This window comes from Cynocephalus volans, chromosome 13 (assembly GCF_027409185.1).
Source record: "Cynocephalus volans isolate mCynVol1 chromosome 13, mCynVol1.pri, whole genome shotgun sequence".
Taxonomy (NCBI): Eukaryota; Metazoa; Chordata; class Mammalia; order Dermoptera; family Cynocephalidae; genus Cynocephalus; species Cynocephalus volans.
Window position 1 is genome coordinate 46,541,435 of NC_084472.1, and position 23,462 is coordinate 46,564,896.

The 23,462-nt window shown below is 38.9% G+C and overlaps 1 protein-coding gene across 1 annotated transcript; it reads right to left on the reverse strand.

Moving 5' to 3' along the window:
• Positions 1–240: 240 nt before the first annotated feature.
• Positions 241–22,941, reverse strand: MEX3C (mex-3 RNA binding family member C). Its single transcript, XM_063077060.1, has 2 exons — positions 22,209–22,941; positions 241–3,158 (listed from the first exon to the last, which is right to left on the reverse strand). Exons 1-2 carry the CDS (start codon positions 22,939–22,941, stop codon positions 1,933–1,935), a joined length of 1,959 nt encoding a protein of 652 aa, XP_062933130.1. The 3' UTR covers positions 241–1,932.
• Positions 22,942–23,462: the final 521 nt, after the last annotated feature.

Consider the following 23,462-nt stretch of genomic DNA (forward strand, 5'->3'; position numbering starts at 1 on the left):
CACACAAAATTACTGCAAGAGCAAGTTCAGGTAGCTGGTTGGGCAGTGGGGAAAACTTAGAAAATACTCAATTCTGTCAAGCAGCTATTTTCCAGTCTAAACTGCTAATGATAATAATTATATGAAAAACACCAAGGAGAACACATTCAAGTTAATGGAAACAAGTCTTTATTAAGTAACTTTTAATATCAGAAAAATAAAACTCTTATAATTCTCTTTACAGCAAATATATAATATCAGTGCTTTGGCCATCTTAAGTTAAAGGCCTTTTATCATAAAATATATGGTTTTAAACTTTACTCAAATTGAATTTATAATCCCTATGACTTCCCTACATATACATAACAAAAGAGTGTAGTAAAATTAGCAAATACTAAACTATATTGATAATTTATCATTCTTAGTTTGTGGTTTTTAGAAACAGTACACGCACCTAATATATGTCGATTCCTTGGCTTATTAGTTGCAGTGTACAATGCAACAAAATACAAAATACATGCTTGGTGAACATTCGTTTTTATCTACAAGACGGCAGCTAGAGATTAGGTTTCAATACTGACATTTAACTATTCTACAAGCAATTAGCATTACATCTTAATATGCCATCAAGGCAACTTCTTTTTATACTGAAAAAATGAAAATAAAAACCGTTATTTGTAAACTTTTATACGAAATGTAACTCTTCAAGTGGAAATAAAAAATAAAATTTGTCTATTTACTATTGAATACACATAGGATTTCAATTTTTGTTATACTGAGAAAAAAAGTTCTTTTGTGTTGGGAAAATAACATTTCAAAAAATAATTAGTAGAAAAACCCACCTGTATAATGTTTTGTCCTTTCAATGCCAGCATAAATTTGGGAATATACTGAGGATGAAGTTACAGACATCCACAGGTGAAATGTACAAGTGTATTTAAATCTTTCCTTATGATTGGAAAAAGTTCTGAAATGAAGTAAACTGATTGGAGGTTGTCACAGCTGCTTTCGTGAATTATGCCAAGGGCATTATTATCCCTTTCTCCCCCCCCACTCCCCTAAATTACTAAAAAATAAAAATATATTTATAATGTGCAAGACAAATATGGATTGAACATAAAATGTTTCACATTTTGATCTATAGTCTAAAAATTAATAGCTTGATCAGACTAATGAATGGAATGTTCGCATCCTCAATTATTAGCCAATACAGAAGCATCCCAAAGCCCTTCCTGAAATGGGAAAACCCAGGTGGCCATTTCCACATTCACCAAGGGAGGCAATGGGTAGGAATTCACAATTGCATTCCTGATCCACTCATACCAGTCTTGAGCATTCTGGGCGAGATGAAGGTCAATGTAGCAGTTTTTGTCCCAAATTATAACCAGTGATCTAGTAAACTGCCATCAGCCCTACTATTACCAATGAATAATCACAATGCATTAAAAAGTTACTTGCAATCCTGCAGAATTAGGCATAAGTTGTTGTAAAATAAAAAACAAACCTGTTTTGTCAAAACTGGCAGTGTAAAGAAGGCAGCACTGGAAGTGTCTGAATCATCTGTAATGCCAAGTACCCTCCATAAACTCTTAATGTGGTTAGGCTTTGGGACTCATCATTTTGAAATCTTAGACATATACACTTTCTCATAGGCTCACACAACCTATGATTATCTTCACTCAGCCAAGTTGAAGTTCAGCTTTAACAATACAAACTATGTCTCTGGGTCTACAGGATAGTATTAATAATTCAAACCAAACTAATAGACAAGAGACCACTTAGGTTTAGTGTTACCATAGCAGCCTTTTATAAGTTTACTAACAACTTTAGCCTAATCCCAATAAAGCCTGATAACAGTCATAAGAATTCATTAGGAAATTTACTGGGGGTACCATTATACCCATGCCTTTACGAGTCCATATAGAGATATAGTATTTATGTATATATATATAGTTAAGAGTGAATTTGGATCGCCTGAGTAACAGCTGTCTGGCAAACTGGACATGATGGCGTTCTCTTTTCACAGATCTTGTTGGCACATTCCATGCAGAAAAGGTTGTGGCCACATGGAACTAGGGCAGCAATAACTTCATTCTCAAAGCAAATCACACAGTCGTGCTTTCGTCTTGATTCTGGAGGTGAGCTAGAGGTGGAACCACCATTGGAAGAGGAGTAACTATTGGTACCATTAGAAAAAGCAGGGATGTATATTGGAAGGCCAACATGGTTGCCTGTACTAGGTGGGTCGCTCCTAACCCTCCGAGCAAGTGGGTGTTCTATGCTCTCGGGAAAGGTAGGAGACAGACGAGGAGTAGATGGCTGACTTCCTCTACGCTGAGTCTTCATGTTACCAGAAGGATCACTCCCAAAGCCAGAGAGTGGGTTAACTGGTTCAAACGGAGTCCAGATAGTTTGAGCAGATGTTGGTAAAGAGTCAAAGGCAGGAGAGTCAACTGCAAGATCTTCTGAGCCTACAGATGGTAGTGTGTCTCCAAACCAAAAGTTTCCTGTGCTAAATGGGCTTGTTGGACTAAAGTCGGCCAGCCTATTGCTTCCAAAGTAGGAATCTGTGGAACCACTTCCTAGAGAACTGGAACTATCATTTCGATAATTGGATATCATTCTTGCACGGCTAGGAGGAACTGGATTGGAGGAGAGCCATGCAGAGCTGAGAGTGCCACCTTCAAAGCTTACATCGGTACCATTGTAATGGAAATCGTTCTCTTCATTGAGCTCTATATAGTTTCCTGTACGCATGGCAATATGCATTTCTATTTCTTCCCGTGCTCGGTCAACATTTTCGGGCATCCCTGTCACTTCAAAGACGGGCTCCTTATCTCTGCTCGGAGTTACTATGTATGTGTGGGTCTGCTGCTGAATTCTTTTAATAGTTGCTCCTTTGGGTCCAACCACTAATCCTACCACACGGTAGGGGACTCTGACTTGGACAGTGGTTTGACCAGGCAGATTAGGACTACATGACAACCCTCCCAGGGCAGGGCCATTTTTGTTGCGAGATGCACGAATCATGGAGAAGTGCTCTGCAGCTGACAGGATTTCTCTTTTGGCCATGGCAACATCTTCTTTCCGTCCAGTGACAACAAAAATGGGCTCTTCACCACGAACAGGTGTCTTGATATATGTGTTTGTCTTGGCTCTCAGTGCTTTAATTTTACAACCTGTTAGAAAGAAAACACTTCATAAGAATCAACATCTACTTCAATGACATTTATAAAAACAAATCACAGAAAGCTATTTTCAAGCTAAACATCTGTATAGAAACAGTTTTTATCTTATTTTATTTTTCTTAGTTTTAGAATTTATTCTTTTCCATAAAAACTTACCACTATATGATAAAATCTTCCTAATTCCACTAATATTCTCAGATCTAGAGGTATACTTGTCTGGTGGCCTTTCATTTGGGAAAAGATGGTACCTTTACTTGGAGGTCTTAAATTCAGAAGTCTGATTTACTGTTTTCTTCCTCTTGCTATTAATCTTTGCAAGTAATGCATAAAGTAGTCCACATAGGTAAGCTATACCATGAGTGGGTTTGATTTTCAGAACATTAATTAACTACGTTGCAGGGTGTTGGTGGCAAAGGGAAACAGTAATGTACAGGTGAGACATATAATACCTATTGTCTCAATCTACACAATAACTTTAAGAACCAGACAGATTATTACTCTCCTTCTATTGCTAAGTAAACTGAAGCCCAGAAAAACTGTACAACTTGCCAAAGTTTACACAGTTAGTAAGTGGCAGACCCAAAGTTAAGCCTAGTCTGACTTCAAAATCTATTGTCTTTTCGCTAGTCCAAGAACTTCAATTTTTATGCAATTGTACGACAGAAGTTCTTAAACTGACTTCCACTTAATGATCTTAACATTTTAACTTAAAATTCCTCTTTCTTCTGTAAAACTCAATTGATGATAACAACAAACTGAACGCTCACATCTGGTAGGTCATCTCACTTCTGCTCCCACCAGTTGAACTGTAGGCTCATTAAGAGTCAGCTGTGTTTATTCCCATCTTGTCTACGCTAGCTGTACTCATACTAGTAACTAAACTGTTACATAAACCAGTGCCAAAAAAAAAAAAAAAAAAATTGTGTTTCTATGAAAATTAAGTTGAATAGTTTTGAAAATTGCAATAAAGATAAGTACCTTAAAGAAAAAAAAAATCTGCTGTTGAATTATATGCATGGATGAGACAACTATAAAAGCCTGGAATAAAAAAAGTAATACAGAATGATTTTGTGCTCACTGTAAAGTTCTTGCTCAATTTAAAAAAAACAGGTAATGAAGATTGTATGGAATATGGGCGCTGGATATGGTTTTATTAAAGAAGGACTACTCTCAAATAAAAGGTTTTAGCCCCAAATCCTAAATATATTTAAGCAAAATAAAACATCTTAGATACATATGCATAACTTTTTATAATTCCCTTCTTTAACCAACTTTTTTCCAGTAATACTCAATTACCAGTGCCAACTATGCAAGATTACAGGGCTTCAAACTGTAACCTAAAATGTCAAATATACAACTAAGGCATAAAACTGAAGCTATACAAGTACTTTTCAAAGATCTTAACATGAAGTTTTCCACAATAGATTTGTTCTCATAAACATATCATGCTATTCCTAGTTCCTCAAAATAAAGAAGCTAAGTGCTATAGATGATATGTGTCACAACTTGGGAGGTCTTGCTCTTAAACTTCCCTTCCTTTTTTTGTCTCCAGTAAATTAATAATGTGCAAAAACTAAGACTTCATGTATACATACATCATTGCTAACCTGCATAAATGTAATATCCCCCTGCCCCCACCACCCCAAATAAGTCTATTTGCCTCCAGTTTTGCCTTGCTCCAATCTACTCTCTATATTCACTTTGGCCAGATGATGCTTTCTAAATAGAGCACAGGCCACGTGATCACTTTTTTGCATAAAGTGCTTTACTGGCTCCCTTTTTATCATAAGGATAAAGTCCATACAAAGCCCCTCTTTACCTAGTACCTGATTGCTTCTAGCTTCATCTCTTACTACTCTCCTTTCCCCCTTTCTCACTCCTTAAACTCTTGCTGCATGCTTCAGGCATATTAAAATCCTATGTATTTCTATGCTGTCTTGCTTCCACAACTAGATGCTCCTTTGTCCTTGCCTCTTTACTCCCAGCTCTGCTTGCTTAACTCCTGCTAGCCCTTCAGAGGTTTTAGTTTAGAGTCTAATATTCTAAGAAGCTTCCTTACCTCCAGGACTGGTTTGTGTGCCCTTCCAAAGCATTTCCAAAGCACTGGGTGGTTGACTATAATATAAATATATACATGGGGTGACTATGCAACATTTGTTGAAAGATTTTCTATATGAAGAACACCAGGCCATTCTTATGCATATTGCTTTGGATCTAAACTTTTTTGCCTAGCTTTCAAGACTCATGTTCTGGACCCATATTGCTAAACTAACCTTGTTGAAGGGAGTTGATTTTGCTAACTTCAATTATAGGACACTCAAAACAACTGTGGAACTCATAAGGAAATGGCTGGTTTCTTCCTACTGGATCCCAGGGAACATATCATGAAAACACTTTGAATGAAGTTCTCCAAAAATTGAGAATTAAAATGAGTAAAAGCACCACTGAGTGTGACCTAAAGATGGTGTCTCCCTTCCCCAAAGAGCTTTCCCAGATGTCTAATTTTTCCTTGATTTTATTACACTTTCAAATATCTCAATGCTGGCTACAGAGCTAGTTTAAGAAAAGGGGAACTTGGAGACTGAGCTACCAGTTATGAAAATAAGAATCATAATACATCAAGGTTAGGAAGAAGTACTGCAACTTTAAGGCTATATTTTTGAGATGACTGGTGGGGGTGGGTTGGCAGTGCTGGGGGTGGAGGGAAGGGCTAAAGGCAAAACAGAAAGAAAAACACTTAGTGTAGGAACTAGACGAGGTAAGGGCCAGGGGAGGGGATGGATTGGGGGAAACTATGAATGAGTTTCTACAATGAGTCAAATTTATGCTACTGTAAAACATGAGAATTTTTATTATGCTATAAGTTTACATCTACAATTACAGGAAGATTAAATTGGTAGTGAACCTTCTGAGTTTAGGAAAATGCTACGCTTTTGCTCCACAATGGAAAATGAATGAAAAGACCAGAGCAACAAAACTTCTGTATCTACTTATTCATACAGGATAAATGTCCAGAGACTCCCTCATTCAGCACAGTAGGTGTTGCGTGGGGCTGAGAATTGAGATCATTTTCCATTGGCCAATATGTGACTGATGGAGAGATGCCTAAGAAATTCTGAAACGGGTGTGTGAACACACAACTGGTCATACTCTACACTCAGGGGAGTTACTGTTATTATTTGGATACGTAACTTACAATGGGCTACTACTTAGCAAGAAGGCAGTCTGCTAGAACCATATTCCTAATAACAGACAATTGTGATCATCCTGCAGAAAAACACTGAACCATTTCTATTTCTATTAAGGACAAAGAGAGAATTAACCTAAGAGTATCAGTCTGGCCCCTTTCAACTTTTTCTATATTGACCCTTAGAAAACTAAATTAAGAAATTCCTCCAAATAAATACTTCTGAGACTATCAGCAACTTTCAGTCCTACCAGTAGGTATATTATTATAAGAAGGAAATACGCTTAAAGGTCCACAGAACACTATCTGGCCTATATGGTTGGTTCTCATAAATAGGTGCTCAATACATGGCTCATTGAATAGAGAAAAGAAGGATGTTTTGAGTTTAGACCACTTCTAAGATGCAAGATATGCCTATTCTACCCAAAAAGGTCTTGTGCTTATTAGGTTTTGCACATCAGGGGAAAGAGGTAACAGGAAGACAGCAAAGCCAACCCCTTTTAAACCACTGTAAATTAAAATAGAGGAATATATTTCTTCCCCTTCCTAAATTTTATGACAGTTTTAACACAGTACCCTAAACTTGGATTAGACCTACAAGATACCTTACCAATCATAACATTGTTTCCTTAGGAAAATATATATTAGGAGTCCCAAACAATTAACATGATTTCTAGAATATGAATACATCCTAAAGTTGGGGACCACTTGAATGGGTAGAGTTTTTAAAACGTGATACAAACTAAAGGAGAAAAAACATAATTTTGCAGGTGGGGAGGTAAAATGCTTTTTGGTGTATTTTAGATTAGGTTTCCACTTGAATATTCAAAGACATTTTTAAAAATCATGGAAGAGGGCCGAGCCCGTGGCGCACTGGGGAGAGTGCGGCGCTGGGAGCGCGGCCACGCTCCCGCCGCGGGTTCGGATCCTATATAGGAATGGCCGGTGTACTCACTGGCTGAGTGCCGGTCACGAAAAAGACAAAAAAAAAAAAAAAAAAAATCATGGAAGACTTTATAATCCCAGAGTGACACAAAACTCAGAAGCCATAAAAACACTGGTAAATAAAAAAAAAAAAAAAAAATTGTTGCATGGCAAAAGTCACCAAGAACAAAGCAAAAAAAAAAAAAAAAAAAAAAAAAGAATACTTGCAACTCATCTCAGAAATGGCTAATTTCCCTCTCTCTTTCACACACATTCCTCCCCTGCAAATCAAAACACCAAAAAACCAGTAGCAAAACAGGTAAATGAAACAGCTCACAGAAAAGCAAATATGCAAATGGCTCTGAAGATGGAAATTCCCATTTTCATAGGAATTGAGCTATCATTTTCCAACAACAAGACTGTCCACTATCAAAAACCTTATAAGAATGCTAGTAAAAGTGGGGGAAAGGACCCTCTTTATTTTAACTGGTGAGAGTATAAACTGTCCTTTCTGGAGGGCAGTTTGCAATATCTACCAAAATTATAAGTACATATATCCTTGTGCTCTCCTACAATCCTACTAGTAGAGTTATCTAGTAGAAATCCTTACAAAATGACCTCTGTATTATATTACTTGTCTGGATTAGTGTGAGGCTAGTACAGCCATACAACGAAAAACCATGCATTCCTAATATTGGTTGACCTAGGGGGACAGAGTAGGAGGGAGACAGTTTTCTCTGTATACTCTTTATTTTTTATAAATTTTGAGCCATACAAATGCTTCACTTTTTCAAAGAAATATGACTAAATTAGAAAAGAAAAACTAATATAAGGAAATGACACATTTTAGTAGTTTCAGCATATCAATTAAGACTTCTGGCTAGTACTACTGAGATTTTAAATTACACGAACAGTAGCATAATTGATTTTATAATCTCTAAACAAGGTTTTGTAATTCTAAAATTCTAAAACTAACACTTGTTTTCTTACAGCTACAGATGAGAACCAACACATTGGCAAGCTGTATTCAAGTTAGTCAGTGGACAGAAGGCTAGACCAGACTGTTCAGAGGTCAAGAACTAGGGTAGCACTAATAACTTCCTTAGGTATTTTATCTTGGTTTGGAACTAAATTCCCCAAATAGAAAGTATCCAACTTACTTCACCATTGTAAGAACCCAATTTCCCTTCCTCCGTCACTGTTGCTGGGGCTGTGTTTCACATTAAAGCCCTTTAGCTGCAGCTAGAACTCTGTTCCTCCCACTCCCTGGTTACAGCAAAGGATTCTGCCTTGCTTCTCCAGGTTAAACAGTGCCTCTCCCAGCCTTAGAAATTAAGAGGGAAGGACCTCTGTTGCTAGGGGAGGAGTTGGAAGAAAGAAAAGGAAATGATGGTATCTTCAATGTTTTTCAAACCATGGGTTGCAATATCAGAAAAGAACTTAATGTGTTTAATGGGATAAATGTAAAATGTTCTTTCTGCTGTGGGTTACAGTCGGAAAAGTTTGAAGCCATTACACTAAAAACAAACAAAAAACCCATTAGACTAGATCATCTTAAAGGCCACTTTCTAGTTCCACGAAACGTGTGAAATGATGCACTTATAACAAACCAGTGAAGTGGAAGGGCTGTGGAATTACCGAGAAGATGTGGGTTTAAGATCTGACTTTGCAGATGGAATTTCCATACATTTGAGAATGATAATACTATAGTTCTGCTCGATGGCAACCTAAGGTAGCTTTTGGAAGCCAGAGAGCCTACACATATTTATAATATTGAATTTTAAAAAATCATTTTTTTTCTAGTCACCAGAAATATATCTTCGACACCTAGAGCAGGATTTTGCATCACGGTTTTATTTTTATTTTTAAACCACGGTTCATTTAGGTGGTAGCAAAAAGACTATATGGCCTATCTACACCATTTGTTCCCACCTCCCAATAGAAAAAGCACTATGTGATACAGAACTGAGTTAACATTTAGGTCACCAGTAAAGCAGACTATAATTAAGCAGAAAAATAAAAGTCCATGGAGATGTTCATCATTTACTATTAAGTTCCTAAAAAAGGCACATGCATTTATAGGTAGTATTTTAGGCAGAATTCTGAGATGGTCCCCTGAGATTCCTGGTTCTTGTGTATACATACTTTCTTCCAGTTGGTCAAACACTAATCTAGGAACCCCTGTGAAGGAATTTTACAAACATAATTACAATCCAAATCAGTTCACCTTAAAATAGGGAGATCATCCAGATTATCTGGGTGGGCCTGACCTAATCACAAGTCAATTAAGGGCGAAGTTTTTTCCAGCTGGTCTTGGAAGAGGACGTCAGAGAAACAGGCTCTGGCTTTATGGAAGAAAGCAAACAATCTATGTTGTGAATTGCCTATAGTGAGACCATGGCAAGGAACTGTGGGTGGCCTCTAGAAGCTGAGAGCTAGGAAAGACAATGGAGGCCTCCCCATCCTACAACCTCAAGGAAACGAATTCTGCCAACAACCAGTGAGCTTGTGTGAGGACACGAGCCTTAGCTGAGAACTGCAATCCTGGCCAATACCTTGACTTCAGCCCACTGAAACTCTAAGCAGAGAACTAGACCCATCATATCTGACTTCTGACCTACAGAAACCGAGATAATAAATTTGTGTTGTTTTAAGCCGCTAAATTAGCAATAACTGTTATGTAGTAATAGAAGCCTACTACAGGGTCCTCAGAGCCCTTAAAGACTCCATAATCACTGTCCTAAGAGAGCACAGGTTAAAATGTTAGGTGTCTGTATTACAATCTTATTCAGTATCCAACGAGACACTCTGGAGGGCTCTCAATCAGAATTAAGCAGTAGCTTTGCACATATAGTACTATATTAAGGTGCTATAGTGAATACTGAATTGCCATTAATTCAATTAAAGTCCAGAAATCTTTTTCTGTCCTTTGTCTTATTACCTGCTTTAATTTTCTAATGCTGCCGTAACAAGTTACCACAAACAGTGTGGCTTCAATGATACAAATTTATTATTTTTACATATATTTACACTTTTACCTATATTTATTATTTTGCAGTTCTACAGGTCAGAAATCTGACAGGGGTCTCAACAGGGCTAAAATCAAGGTGTTGGTAGGGCTGTATTCCCTTCTGTAAGCTCCAGATGAGGATCTGTTTCCTTGCACAGTCAGGTTGTTGGCAGAATTCAGTTGCTTACAGTTACAGGACTGAGTTTGGTTGCTGGCTGTCAGCTGAGGGCCATTCCCAGCTTCTAGACACCACCCACATTCCTCGGCTTGTGGCCCCCTTCATCTTCAGAGACAGCAATGGTGATTGAGTCCTTCTCATGCTTTAAATCTATCTCAGATTTCAGACCAAGCTGGGCAAGGCTTTCTGCTTTTAGGGACTCATGTGATTACACTGGGCCCACTGAGATGATCTCAGACAACCTCCCCATAGTAAGGTCCCTACCCTTGATTACATCATCTGCAAAGTCCCTCTTGCCAAGTGAAGTAACATATTCACGGTTTCTGGGGAATTAGGATGTGGACATCTTTGGGTGGGTAGAATTATTCTGCCTACTACATTACTCTTTTCCTTTCCTCTAATTATTTTCTTTCTTCCAAGTACCTAGCTTTTGTACAAAGTATTTGGTCCATGAAAATTTTAAACCCCAATCCAGAAATAGCAGTAACCCAATGGCCAGGGCAGTGGATAGGCATAAGATAGGATCAGGAAAGGTTTGGGGAATCAGGCATTTGAATAGGGTAATGGGATAGGGCTAAAAATCAAATAGGAAGAAAAGAAATATATTAAGCCAGGTGCTGATAATGACTATTACTAGGTGACTGTTTATGGTGAGAGGTGAATGGTTTGGTAGAAGATACAAAAGCAAAAGCTGGCTTCCACTTGTCCTAAGGGCTTTGCCTTGGTGTTCCTAGCTAAATCACTCCTTCTTGGGGCCCAAGAGCATTTTACCAATGGTGAGATAAAGTTCAACCTAATGCCTGAACTGCCTCATTCAAATGTTAAACTCCTTCCAGGTGGTATAAAGGAATATCATCATTTCTGCTCTTAGGGAGATCAGTCTGGAGAGGAAAGTCAGGCAAGCAATACTGATATAAAATAACTGCTTTTATAAAAATAGGCATACGAAACAAGGGGTACATACAAAAGGAGATGACTTCACTGCTTACAGTAAATGAAAGAAGCCTTCAAATGCATTTGAATTGAGGCTTGAAGAAAATGGTTTTGTCAGGTGAGGAAAGTGAAGGGAAATGCCAAGTGTAAGAGCAGGGAATCATGAGTACTAGACGGCACAGTCGGGATACTATGATTGGTTGGGTATTATGAAGAGCCTGAAGTGACTAGAGAGTAGAACGACAGGGGATAAGGCTGGATGGGGAGGCAGAAATCTTCAGTGTCAGGCAAGGGAGTTTATATCTTGTAGGTGCACAGAATTTGGGGTAGAGGAGTAACATGATCAGATATGCATGTTAGGCTGGTGGGAGCATAAAAACTGCAAAAAGAGACTGGAGGCAGGAAAACTTACCTGAAAGGTCATCACAATTATCAAGAGAAAAATGCTGAGAGAATGAAAGGATGCAAGCAGGGGCTATACATGACCACTTTTACGTTCTAATATCAAGTATATATATTTCAAGGTCTTGTGTTGCTGATCTTTGACAAAGAGGAGTTTGTTTTCCAGAAATTAAATCCATTATATTCCCCATTCATTTCATAAATTACCTACATACATAAGGTGACTTAAGAAAGCTCAAACCCTTGCAAACAAACATCAAAACTGTGTTATGTGTATTTATTTTCACTTTCCTTTGGGTATACCTTTCTTCAAAAATCTCCCCCAAGAGGTTTTGTTTTGAAGGGGTAAGGATCCTACTGGGAAATCATTATACTCTTTAATAAAAGCAGAGAGAGGAAATTTAAACTCACAGAATAGCACTTTTTACATTCAAGAAAAATAGAACTCCTTGGCCTGACATTAAATTCCCGCCCCCCCCACCTCCCCCTTGCCCAGACTTCATCATCTGCTAAACATGTCTTGTTCCTCTTTTCTTTCTGTTCGGATTTTTCCTTAAATAACCTGGAGAACCCTCCCAGCACACTCTCTCCTCCTTGAGTTACCTATAATAAACATGACCATTTGGGAAAGATGAAAGATGTGTGAAAAGCTATTTGAAATGAAGAATACAAACCTAGGTATAACTCATTATTATCGCTACCATATATGAATCCTTCAAAGTCCAGTTCAAAGGAAACAATACAAGGAGGAAAAAACTGATTATCTGCAGGGCTGGGTTCTAATCTACCACCAGTTACCTGCTATTTTAACATTAGGTCTTTTAAGTCCCTCTTCTAGGAAATAGTCACCGCTCCTCTTTCTGAAGTCTAAAAAGCACTTGGGACAATTGGATTCTACCTTATCTCATATGCATGTATCTATTTTTCTTTCCTCAAGGAAAGGTTGGTAGAATAATGGTTGGGAACACAAGATTTTGGATGGACCATCACTAACCAGCTTTGTGAACTTGAACAGGCCACTAAACCTCTACGTCTCCTTCACGTGTGAGGAACTAAGATTAAAGACACTTTCCTCATTTAGTCGATATAAGGATTAAACAAAACACTGTATTAAAAATGCTTGTTATAATGCCTATTATTCAGTTAAGTACTCAACAAAAGGGTTGTTTTTATGATTTTTTTTTAGAACTATTTCCTACCACCCACCTCTCCCAGCAAGTATTTCATGAGTAAACTCAGCTGACATCTGGGACAGGACTCAGCCTTGAAATAATAAAAATTTCTAGACCACTTTTCAGTTTTCTAAGCTCTCTTCTAAATATATTCTCATTTAATCATCATAATAGAGTGGTTTAGGAAGGGCAAGAGAGCTTACTTTCTTAAACCCAAGTTGTCTTAGTTCCATACTCCTTTTACTACTCTCTATACTATTTCCCCCTAAAGGCACATCATTTTACATGTTTCATGATATATTAGAATTAAGAAGGGAAGGTCACATTAAATGATTTTATATAAAATAAGGGCCTTTTCCCATTGAATAGGCTACACAGACTATTCAAAAGCTCCTTTTACTTTACAAGAACTCAACTTCAATATTATATCTTCAAAGACTAATAAATATCAGCTAAATTCCCATAAGAGAATGTTTCTTATGCACACAATTTAATTCAAGGTTTTAAATAATAATTTAGCTTAAGAATGCAATGTATTCCCTAAATGCACAATATAAATAACTTTCCTTTCTAGGATTCAAGTGCCCTTCGTGTAGCTCTTCTAAAGTCAAGATTCTCTAAAATTTTTAAGAATACTCTGTTTCACAATAGGGATCACTATGACAGCACTTCCAACAGCTTAATTTATGTGATTTTAGTTTTGTGTATCATCAGTATTCATATGGACATTTAATGGATTTGATCAAGTAGCATTTACTATCCTTCAAACAAAAGCTCCAAACAACTCAAGGTTGACTGGATCCTTAAACAAAGGGCTAGGAATAAAGGCAAGAGGGAAGAAAACCCCAATAACTACAATATGGAAAGTAAAATGATAATAAATAGCAAGTTTCTAGTCCAATAATTTGGTTCATTCAAAGAAACAGCAAATATCTAATGTGTTTCAGGTACTTTAACCTATACTAAAGAGCAACAAATGACTATGATTCAGTTATAACAATTTCAAACACCAAAAGGATTTAGTGTCTGTACACGTTCATGTGCAGATACTGATCTGTCATTTTCTTTTTTTATATTGTTGGTTGGTGGTATATGGTGGTGGTGATATTCAAATTTATATCCTTGCTGATTTTTTTGTCTGCTTGTTCTATCACCTACTTAGATAGGAGTGTTGAAGTCTTCAACTTTATTAGCTTGAGACCTTGGATAAGTTACTTATACCTCCTTAGACCTGTTTCCTTATTTGTACTGTGGAAATAAGAATATATCAAATGAGATGGAACATGTGGTTTTGCACAGTGTCTGACACACTCAAGTGTTTTTTTGTTATTAAAAAAACCCACCACAAATGAAGTGATTTTCTACAGGGAGTTAAAAACATTTAAGGAATCCATCTCCTAGAGATAAAACATACCATGTTTTATCTTAACAATCTAGGTAAGATATTACCAACTTTGCAAAACTGGGAGGAGATACGAAATCAATTTAATTGGTAACTTGAAATCTGGTTAACTTTTATGTACATGATTTTAGGGACTCTCTTTGGACAAAAATCAGAATACAAGAGCTATGAGACATCATCTAGGTCAATCTGATTTTATCCATGAAGAAACCCGAAGCCTAGAATTACCGGAAGTTATAAACTCAGGAATCCTAAATTACCATTCTCCCAGCCTGTCTTATTTTCCCAGTTGATTTTTAGGAGTGGAGAAGAATCACCTGCATGTACCAGGTATTTTTAAAAACAGAAATCTATCCACACTCTTTTTCCACTTAATTCTTTTATACAAGAGGATCAGAAACAGTTAACAAAACAATTTATATTTGGCCTTTCACTAAAGCTGAACCATTCAGAAGAGTGTAAATTACAGATGAAAGGCAGAACAATTTTCGTAACTGAGCAGCTTTAAATTATGTTCATGCCCTTTAGAGGATGTTAATAGAAACCTCAGAATTATCTCTGTTTGGTACCATAAAATGGAATCAGTATCATTTGTAAATGATTCTCTCCCACAGTAGCTTAGTTCTTTACCAGGAAATATATTTCTCCAGCTCTGATTTTAAATAAATTTTAGAACCTACTGTAAACTTTTAAAAATATAATTTAAATAACTTAGTTAGTGGTGTACCCTAGAAAAAACTTATGAAAATGACCATTTTTGGTTTCAGCTAGCATTTGCTCAGAGTATAAAAGAAATTTAGTAGTAAAAAAAATTATAAACTTTACCTTACCTCATATATAATTTATTATCTCTATAATTTCAATTGCAGAGAGAATTTATACTAATGACATCTTCTCAAACTTGATCCTCACAACAAATGGAGGATGGGGAAGAAGGGGAGGGAGAGACTGGGTTAGAACAAGTAGATGGAACAGGTTTTTTCCACATGAGGAAACTGAGTTGAGAGAGGTTAAAGTGATCTGTCCAAGGTCACAGGCAACAAGTGATGAAACTAACACAAATTTTCTAACTCCAAGTTTAGTGTACTTTCCTGCAATATACTAAATGGTACTGGTGGAAAGGTCAGAAGATAAGGCAAAGGGTAAGGGAGAGTGGTACAGAGAAGGGGGATAGTAATAAAAAGGTCAGCCCCAAATGCAAATACTTTTTTATACTTGTAAACTTTTGGGGAGATCTTCCCCTTCCCTCCCCTCTCTCCTTCAATCATATTCAAAACCAAATTCTTTATGCTTACCTTCAACTCCATCTGCAGTTTTCATTAAATAATTTTCTTCATTATCTTAAAGACCTAGTCTTAAGATTATGATACAACTTTACTAGTGGTGAAATCAGGCTTCCCTGCATGCAATCAATGAATTGTAGTACTTGCTTACTAGACAAAGACAACCAACCGTGCACCTGAATTGTCCCTAAATTCCAAACACTAGCATGAAAGAGGTTCTATTACTCATTGTAACTTAATTTTCACACAACCAGTTATAGAATAAAGACAAACTATTCAAACAGCATGAGGCTATGCATACATTCAATTTTGTATAGTTGTGCTTGGTAATCCTAACATTAGGATATTATTTTAAAGGCTTATATATCAGATTTAATCTTTGTAATTCTTTAGGATATTATTTTAAAGGCTTATATATCAGATTTAATCTTTGTAATTCTCTATATAGTAACCAAGGAGAAAAAATTAAAAGTAAACCCACAAATTATGATATATAAGCTATCAGAGAAGCATTAAGGATGCAGTCTAATAAAAAACATTATCTCTTTTGAATCACCTGAATATCAATGGGATTTAAAATGGATTATCCATGATCAACTAGGATATTTCAAAAAGTCTGTGGAAAAGTAGAATTAAAAAACAATATGAATCTTTCCACGAACTTTTTGAAGACACCTCGTATTTGCAGCTTCCTAGAGAAGTTTTTTCTATAACTGCAAATACACTTATTTAGTATCTCAGGAACATCAGTATCTGGTTTTTTTTCATTTTGAGTTTAACTAAATTACAAATTTCACATGGCAGAAATTACATTGCTTAAAATTCTGTAACAATCCCATTAATTATAAAACAGTACTATGGTAGTCACCATGGCTGTTCATCAAGATTCTGGCTCTCTCCTTGTGGACACATGATTGTAATGTAATTTCTCACCCATTTCAAGTTAGGTGTGGCCAGATGACTTGCTTTGATTAATGAAATATGAGTGGATGTGATAAATATTACTTCTTGGTCTAACACTTAAAGACCAGCGTGTGCTATGCCATCTTCTCATCCTCTGGCACAAAGAGAGGTCAGTAACACTTGAGATGGTGACTGCTTCATTGGCCCGTGTCCCTGAATGACTAAAATGAGCAAAACCCCTGTGAACAAGAAACAAACCTTGGTTGTTTTAACATTAAGATGGTGGAGTTCTTTGTTACCACAGTATAATTTCAGCCTATCCCAACAGAAGTGTGAGGTATCTAACCGGCATTCAGACATCAGTTGGTTCTAGTTCTATTAAATTAGAAGGATATAACGTGTGAAACTGTCTGCTAAAGCCGAGAAAGAGTGAACAAGATTAAAGAGTGGTTCCAAATTAATTTCAGATTTACCTTAACAAAAGTAACATGTGCTTATCACTTATAGTTTCTGATATGCTAATTGATTTGTGTATCATTCAGAGTCTCTAGAGGTATTGTAGATTTGATTACATCCAACTGCAAAAAAAGAATCTGAAGCCCAGGGAGTTTAACTGACTTGTCCAGGATCACAAAGTGAGTTATTGGCACAAAATACAGAATTCAGGAATATCTATTTCTGATTGCTGGCTCTTTCTAAAATACCACAGCTGAATAGAGAATGTTATGTTACAGGCAATTTGGGATAGTTTACAACATGTATTCTTACATTAAAACATATCTTCTCAAATGTTTTCATATTCAGTTTAAAGCAAAAGTATTAAACTTTCCATAAATTCTTCAATTTGTACAATCATCAAAAGTATTCAAAACCAAATCAGTAATATATTAAGCACCCTTAGAACTAAATGCTGCCTTTCCTTGAAAACTTAAGATGTAGAGAGGAACTACCTAGATTTACAACCCATAAACATTTTTGGAATTTTTCTATGTAGAAATTCCTAACAAGAGTAACAGCTCTCAAATGTGCGGCTTCCCTGGATCATTTTTAGGTTGCTGGTAACCACAGGGTAGAAAACACACCCTTGAATTACCACTTTATTTCACATTTCCTCCCTAGTGAATCAGAACAGCTCATTAGCTGAATAAGGCAGGAAGAAAAGGCAGTAGATCCCCCACTCATTTGCAAAACAATTATAGTAATTGAACCTTTCCCAGTGGTCCCAGAGCTAATACAAACCATTATCAACTAAATTTAAATTTTAAAGCCTAGAAAAGTTATAATATTTAATTTTTAAAGCTAGCACTTATATATAAACAAATAACTTTCTCAACTATAAATAAGTGATTCTTTCGTTAGTACATTAGAACTATATTATGATAACTTGCCTGCTGGGCAGTAGAGACACCAAAATTTTATTAAATAAGCTAATTTGGATATTGATATTTTAAATTATTCATACTAGAAATACAGTATCCCAACTCAGATGATTAGGGCACAATTTAACCCAAGATATTATTAATCTTCCAAAGCAAAATGCCTCAATACTGAAGGAACAATGAAGAGTGGAAAAGACTTTATTTTTGATATCAAACAAACTGGTCTAAATCCAAGTTCCATCGTTTGAGTAAGTTATTTTTCAGAGCCTCAGTTTCTACATCTGTAAAATGGTGATAATCACCTAGTAGGGTTAAATGGCACTGGTAAAATACCTAATACAGCACTGTTTAAAGAGAAGGTCAACAATCTCTCCCCTCCCACAAAAGAAAAAGACACTGCTTTCAGCATTATTCTCAAAGGGTTTCTTCTCATGAATGTGTATTTCTTCTTGAATAGTTAATTTACGTACAGTAAGACCAAGCTCTCTCTTTTTCTCCTTGACAAACATGCATACAACATTATTTCAGTTGTGTTAGAGCTTGAAGGGTGGTTCTAACCCTAAGAAATTTCAAAAAGCTGTCACAAGCATGATTTAAGACAACTTGAAACCATGTAAAGTATTAATTGTTTAAAAATTGACAACGCATACTACCATTGGGGATCTGTGGAGACAGAGTAGCTCAATAAAGAAGAAAAATATTTCCAAAATGTCTAGCTCAGTGATAGCCAAAGTAGGGTGCAAGAAAACCCACTGGAGTGGAGAAAAAAATTAAAAATCCTATTGTCATTTTTACCTCATTCTTTAAAATTTTTAGTTTTATAATATATATTAGCATACATAATATTCATAAATAAATATTCAGATATTGGGAGTACAAGCTTAAATTTTTGACAGGGTGTACAATCAAAAAAAGTTGAAGATGACTCTTCGAGGCTAGAAAACACACATATACCATCAGTCATAATGAAAACAGTTGAATATGCACATTTATCTTAACTAGTAATATAAAACCTTGGGTTATGAGTCTTTAAACAACTGAATTCATGAAATTCAACATTTAATTATAATGTATTAAGAACGGGTATAGAGTTCTACTTTAATTCACTTTTTAGTCTAACTGGATATCAATGACTGTACAAACTGAACAAAACCTGTTGACTTTAATTAATCTATTAACAACTGTAAACGTGTCTTGCAGGTACTACACTTAAAAAGAGATGTTTCTAAGTTTACAAAATTAGGTCTTAAAATCTGCTGTCAGGTTTATTTTTGAAATCCATATTCTAAAACTTCTTTATAATTAATAAGCCTCTTTAGTTCCTGGCTTTATTTTACAGTATTGTTAGTTTCACAACAGATGCAAAGCTTTAAAAAACAAGGCCAAGTTAACATTTACAAACAACCATATGCTACCAGGGAGTATAAATACTAGGTCAAACTCTGCCAACTTTCATCACTATCAAAAGCAGTGGTTTGTGTGTTTGAAAGACACAGGAACTAGAGGCCATCTACATAAGCTGCTAGTCTCTGTGACTCAAAACTCCATTTGTCCTATTCTTTGCTTCAGAGATGAAGTCATAAACGTCCCCATTTGTAACACAATTATTTCCAAAACCAATTAAGAGATGTCAAACAGAAAATTATGACTTCAGGTAATGAATAAACAGCAGGAATAATTTTTAAGAATGAAATTTTAACTCCTTCAAAGCAAATAAGAAAATATGATTTCCCCTGTTTTACTCACTTAGGACAGGTACTTTCCTATGGGGAAATTATCACAGTGTAGAAGGATGTGAACATTAGAAGTCACCTATTCATCCAGAGTACTGAGCAAATACTTTACAGGTTTTATTACCATGCTGCTGGGGAGCAGGGGTAGCAAAAGGGTCAATGATCCACTAGTTGAATGGTTCAAAACAGGAAAAGGGCAAGACTTTCTGCTCTTAAGATATGATAGAGGATGATGACATACTTTTAACAGTACTGTCAACTCTGGGAAAACATTAAGTGCAAAAGGAACAGTCAGCAATTTGTCTTCATGTCCTAAAACATAAACAGATTCACATTTGCTAATGAACCCTAAAGCAAAACCCTAAAAAGAAAAACTAAGACTTTATCTCATTTGCTATCATGTAATAGATGGTATAAAATAAAATCCTGGAATTAATTCAGTTTACTTTTAAGTAATGGATTTGTATAAAGATAACAGTTTACACAGTTAAAGATCATTTTATAGTGCTTTAAAGAGTTTAAAACAGTGAAGGACAAGAGTTTATACTAAACTAAATCTACAAAATATGTTATCTTGTCCCTCAGTAAAATTTGCATGTAAATGTTCTTTTCCTTTGCTATCCTCGACTATCGCCATAAGCACACTGAAAGCGACTTGCGCTGAGCAAGTGGCATCCTAGTATGGTGTGCAGGGTTCTACATATTCTGGCCTGAACACCCACCTACCTAGCCTTTTTCCACAACTCCCCTCCTTTCCAGACCCTAAGTATTAACAAAACTCAACACTACTTGCTGATCACACCTAGAGATCACACCTCCACAGCTTTCTTCACAATGCTCCTCAGTCTTTCTTCAAACTCTGTTTGCTAAGTAAGCTTCTATCCATTCTCCAAGGCCATCCAGGGTCAAGGGTTTTTTTTTTGCCACACTATAGACAGAGCCATTAACTTCACATTAGTTTAGTTGTGTTCCACTGTTTATTAGACTGTTTGCTTAAGGGCAGAAAGTTTCTGAATCAACCTCATATTTCAACTCCATACCACAAACTCAGTAGCTAGCAAAATACAAGCTTGACACAAAGCAGTTCCTCAAAGTTCTTAAATTAATGACCAACTCATTCTGTATCTGTAAGTTGAGATGTTATAATTTTATCCTATATAGGTGAAATAGTTCTCTTCCGGGTTATTATCCTAGATATCGCCAAAAACAAACAAACAAACAAACAAACAAACAAACAAGGCATGTGAAACTGATTTACCAGACCAACTATAGGAATAAACTCTATTTCAATGTAATAGAACCAGATTTGAACAGTGCCTTTAAGTGCCAATCATCAGGCAGTCTGAAAATAAGCTATTTCCTCTCTCCAGATTTCAGATGGGTTTTTCTTATTAAAATTCTAGAGATAAGAAATGAGCCAACTCTGATACGTGAAGCCACCATTTCAACAGATCTCTTATTTATATGTACTTTAGATCACTTGGGAAAGATGAGATCATTTAAGCAGCAGCGCCATCATCTCTTTATTTGACCCCAACAATGCTCTCAACCTAACAGTAAAGAGGCATTCATCAAACAGACTAAGCTGTAGTGCAATAAGGCAGCAGCAGGTAATACTGAGCCCTTTAATAACGGGGGAAAGGCTACATTAAAGAGCACAGGACCTTCCCTAAAAATGTCGGATACAGAGGTACTCTGGGCATCCCCTTCCCCCACCTTCACAAATCTAGTCCTGGAATCTGAGACATAGGTCCTTTGTCTGAACGATGTGGGAGGAGTTTGTCTGCAGTACTGGTGTGCTGGCAAGTGAAGAAGAGAATTTATTGAAAACTGTATAAACGCATAAAGTTCTTTAATCATCTTCCTATCCAATTTTTCTTCATCGTATACGGTAAAGTGTTCTAAAAGACACCCCATGTGCCGTATCAAGAGTTAAAATGTGTCGACTGAGGGGAATACAGTAAGATCAACAGAGTTAGGCTGCTCTTCAAAACCTGTTTCTGAACAGCGGAGGGGCGGGGGATGGTGGTGATACCGACCACTTGAACATCCCTTCCCTCTTGAATGAGCTTCTACAAGCCTCCATTTCTGTCCGTCTCTCTGTCTGAATAAGCTGTGGTAAGGGGAAGCTGAGCGCCTTTACCAGACAGACACTCGGCTGCGCAAAGTTGCCGTCTCGAAGCTCTCCGTATACAACACCGAATCCACAACTCCTCTGACCCGACCTTTTACCACCTCGCTGAGGTTTCTGGTGCCACGCCAGCCCGGCGTTCCGCGAATACAGCCCGAGTAAAGAGAACACCACCGGACTGGGTGGCGCAAGGAACTTAACACTTTTTATCAGGCAAAACGAGAGGAATAGCGTGGGTTTTCGCAAGGTGACCCACCTTCTCAGCTGGTCGACCCTCGGCCCTTTTGCGATGGACTTGGGGGACTCGCCAGGTCCGCTGTTTTTGGCCCCAACCTCGTTCCTTTGGTCTCCCCACCCACGCCCAGGGCTGTGCCCCGAAGGACCTCCTTACTCCCCACACTCACCCTGGCGGCCGACGATCTCGGCGACGTGCTCGGAGCTGGGCACCGGGACGCACTCGGTGGTGTTGACGCTCTTCCTACGGAGCAGGGCCGCCTGTTCCCCGTTCAGGGCGGCCGCCGCCCCGCAGCCGCCGGGGCCGTAGGCGTGGGATAGCATCGCCGCCATCATGCCCTGGGCATCGTCCCCTCCGTACAGCACCCCCGCCGCCGCGGCCGCGGCCGCCGCCTCCCGAGCATCGAAGCCGGCGGCGGGCAGCAGCACCGATCCCAGGGACCCGCCCGGGATCGGCTGGGTCTGGGAGGCGGTGGCCGCTGGCGGCGACAGCAGCAGCAGCGACGGCCGGTCCTCCTCCTCTGCCTCCTCCAGCTCCTCCTCCTCCAGCAGGTCTCCGTCCAGCTCCGCTTCCTCCCCCTCCTCTTCGTCCTCCTCCAGCTCCAGCTCGGCCGCCTCCGGGGCCCCGGGCCGGCCGGGCGGAGCCCGCTCCTCCGGAGATAGCCCCGCCGCCCGCCGGGCCTGGCCCTGCGCCGCCGCCGCGGCCCGAAGCGCCGGGGCGCTGGGCTCCGCCGGGCTGGGGTCGTCGAGGCCTAGCGCGGCCAGGCGCTCCCTCAGCAAGAGCCCGTCCCCCTCGAGCTCTGGGCCGCCCGCGGGCGGCGGCAGCGGCGGCGGCGGGGGCGGCTGCGGCAGGGGCGCTGGGGCCGCCGCCAGGGCCAGGGCCGCGGAGCTGCCGCTCGGCATCGCGGCGGCGCGCTGTCAATGGCGGCGGCGGCGGCGGCCGGGTCAGGCGCGGCGGGCGGCGAGCCCCATGGCGGACAGGGCCCGGTCCCTGCTCAGCGCGCAAACACCCTTCCTCTGGGGAGGCGGCGGGGCTTGCGACCCGGGCTGAGGAGCGCCAGGGCCGCCCGGAGACTGGAGAGGGCGGGGTGGAGGGGTAGGGAAAAGAGGCAGAGGCAGGTAACTAGGTGGGTGGGTGGGGACGGCAGCGGGCGGGCTGGTGGAGGTGGCAGCGGCTCTCCTCTCTGGGTTTCTTTTGTTTCATGGCCTTAACCAGCCCCCGGCGCGCGCGGCAGCGGCGGCGACGCCCCACGCCGCTCTCCGAATGAAGCTGACGCAGTCTGATTGGCTGCTTTTGATCGCTGGGAGCCCGCCCTCTCCTCCCGCAGCCTCCTAACTCCTTTCCCTAGCCCCACCCCCCCCACCCGCTTCCCGGGCCCCGCCCCTCCCTCTCCAGAGCCCTCTGATTGGGTGACCAGAACGAG

What these genes read in the sequence shown, in the direction of transcription:
- MEX3C (XM_063077060.1), bottom strand. Translation starts at nt 22,941, where the DNA reads ATGCCGAGCGGCAGCTCCGCGGCCCTGGCCCTGGCGGCGGCCCCAGCG. An exon ending in CGAGATCGTCGGCCGCCAGG is followed by an intron (nt 3,159 to 22,208) that starts GTGAGTGTGGGG and finishes TCTTTCTAACAG; the next exon opens with GTTGTAAAATTAAAGCACTG.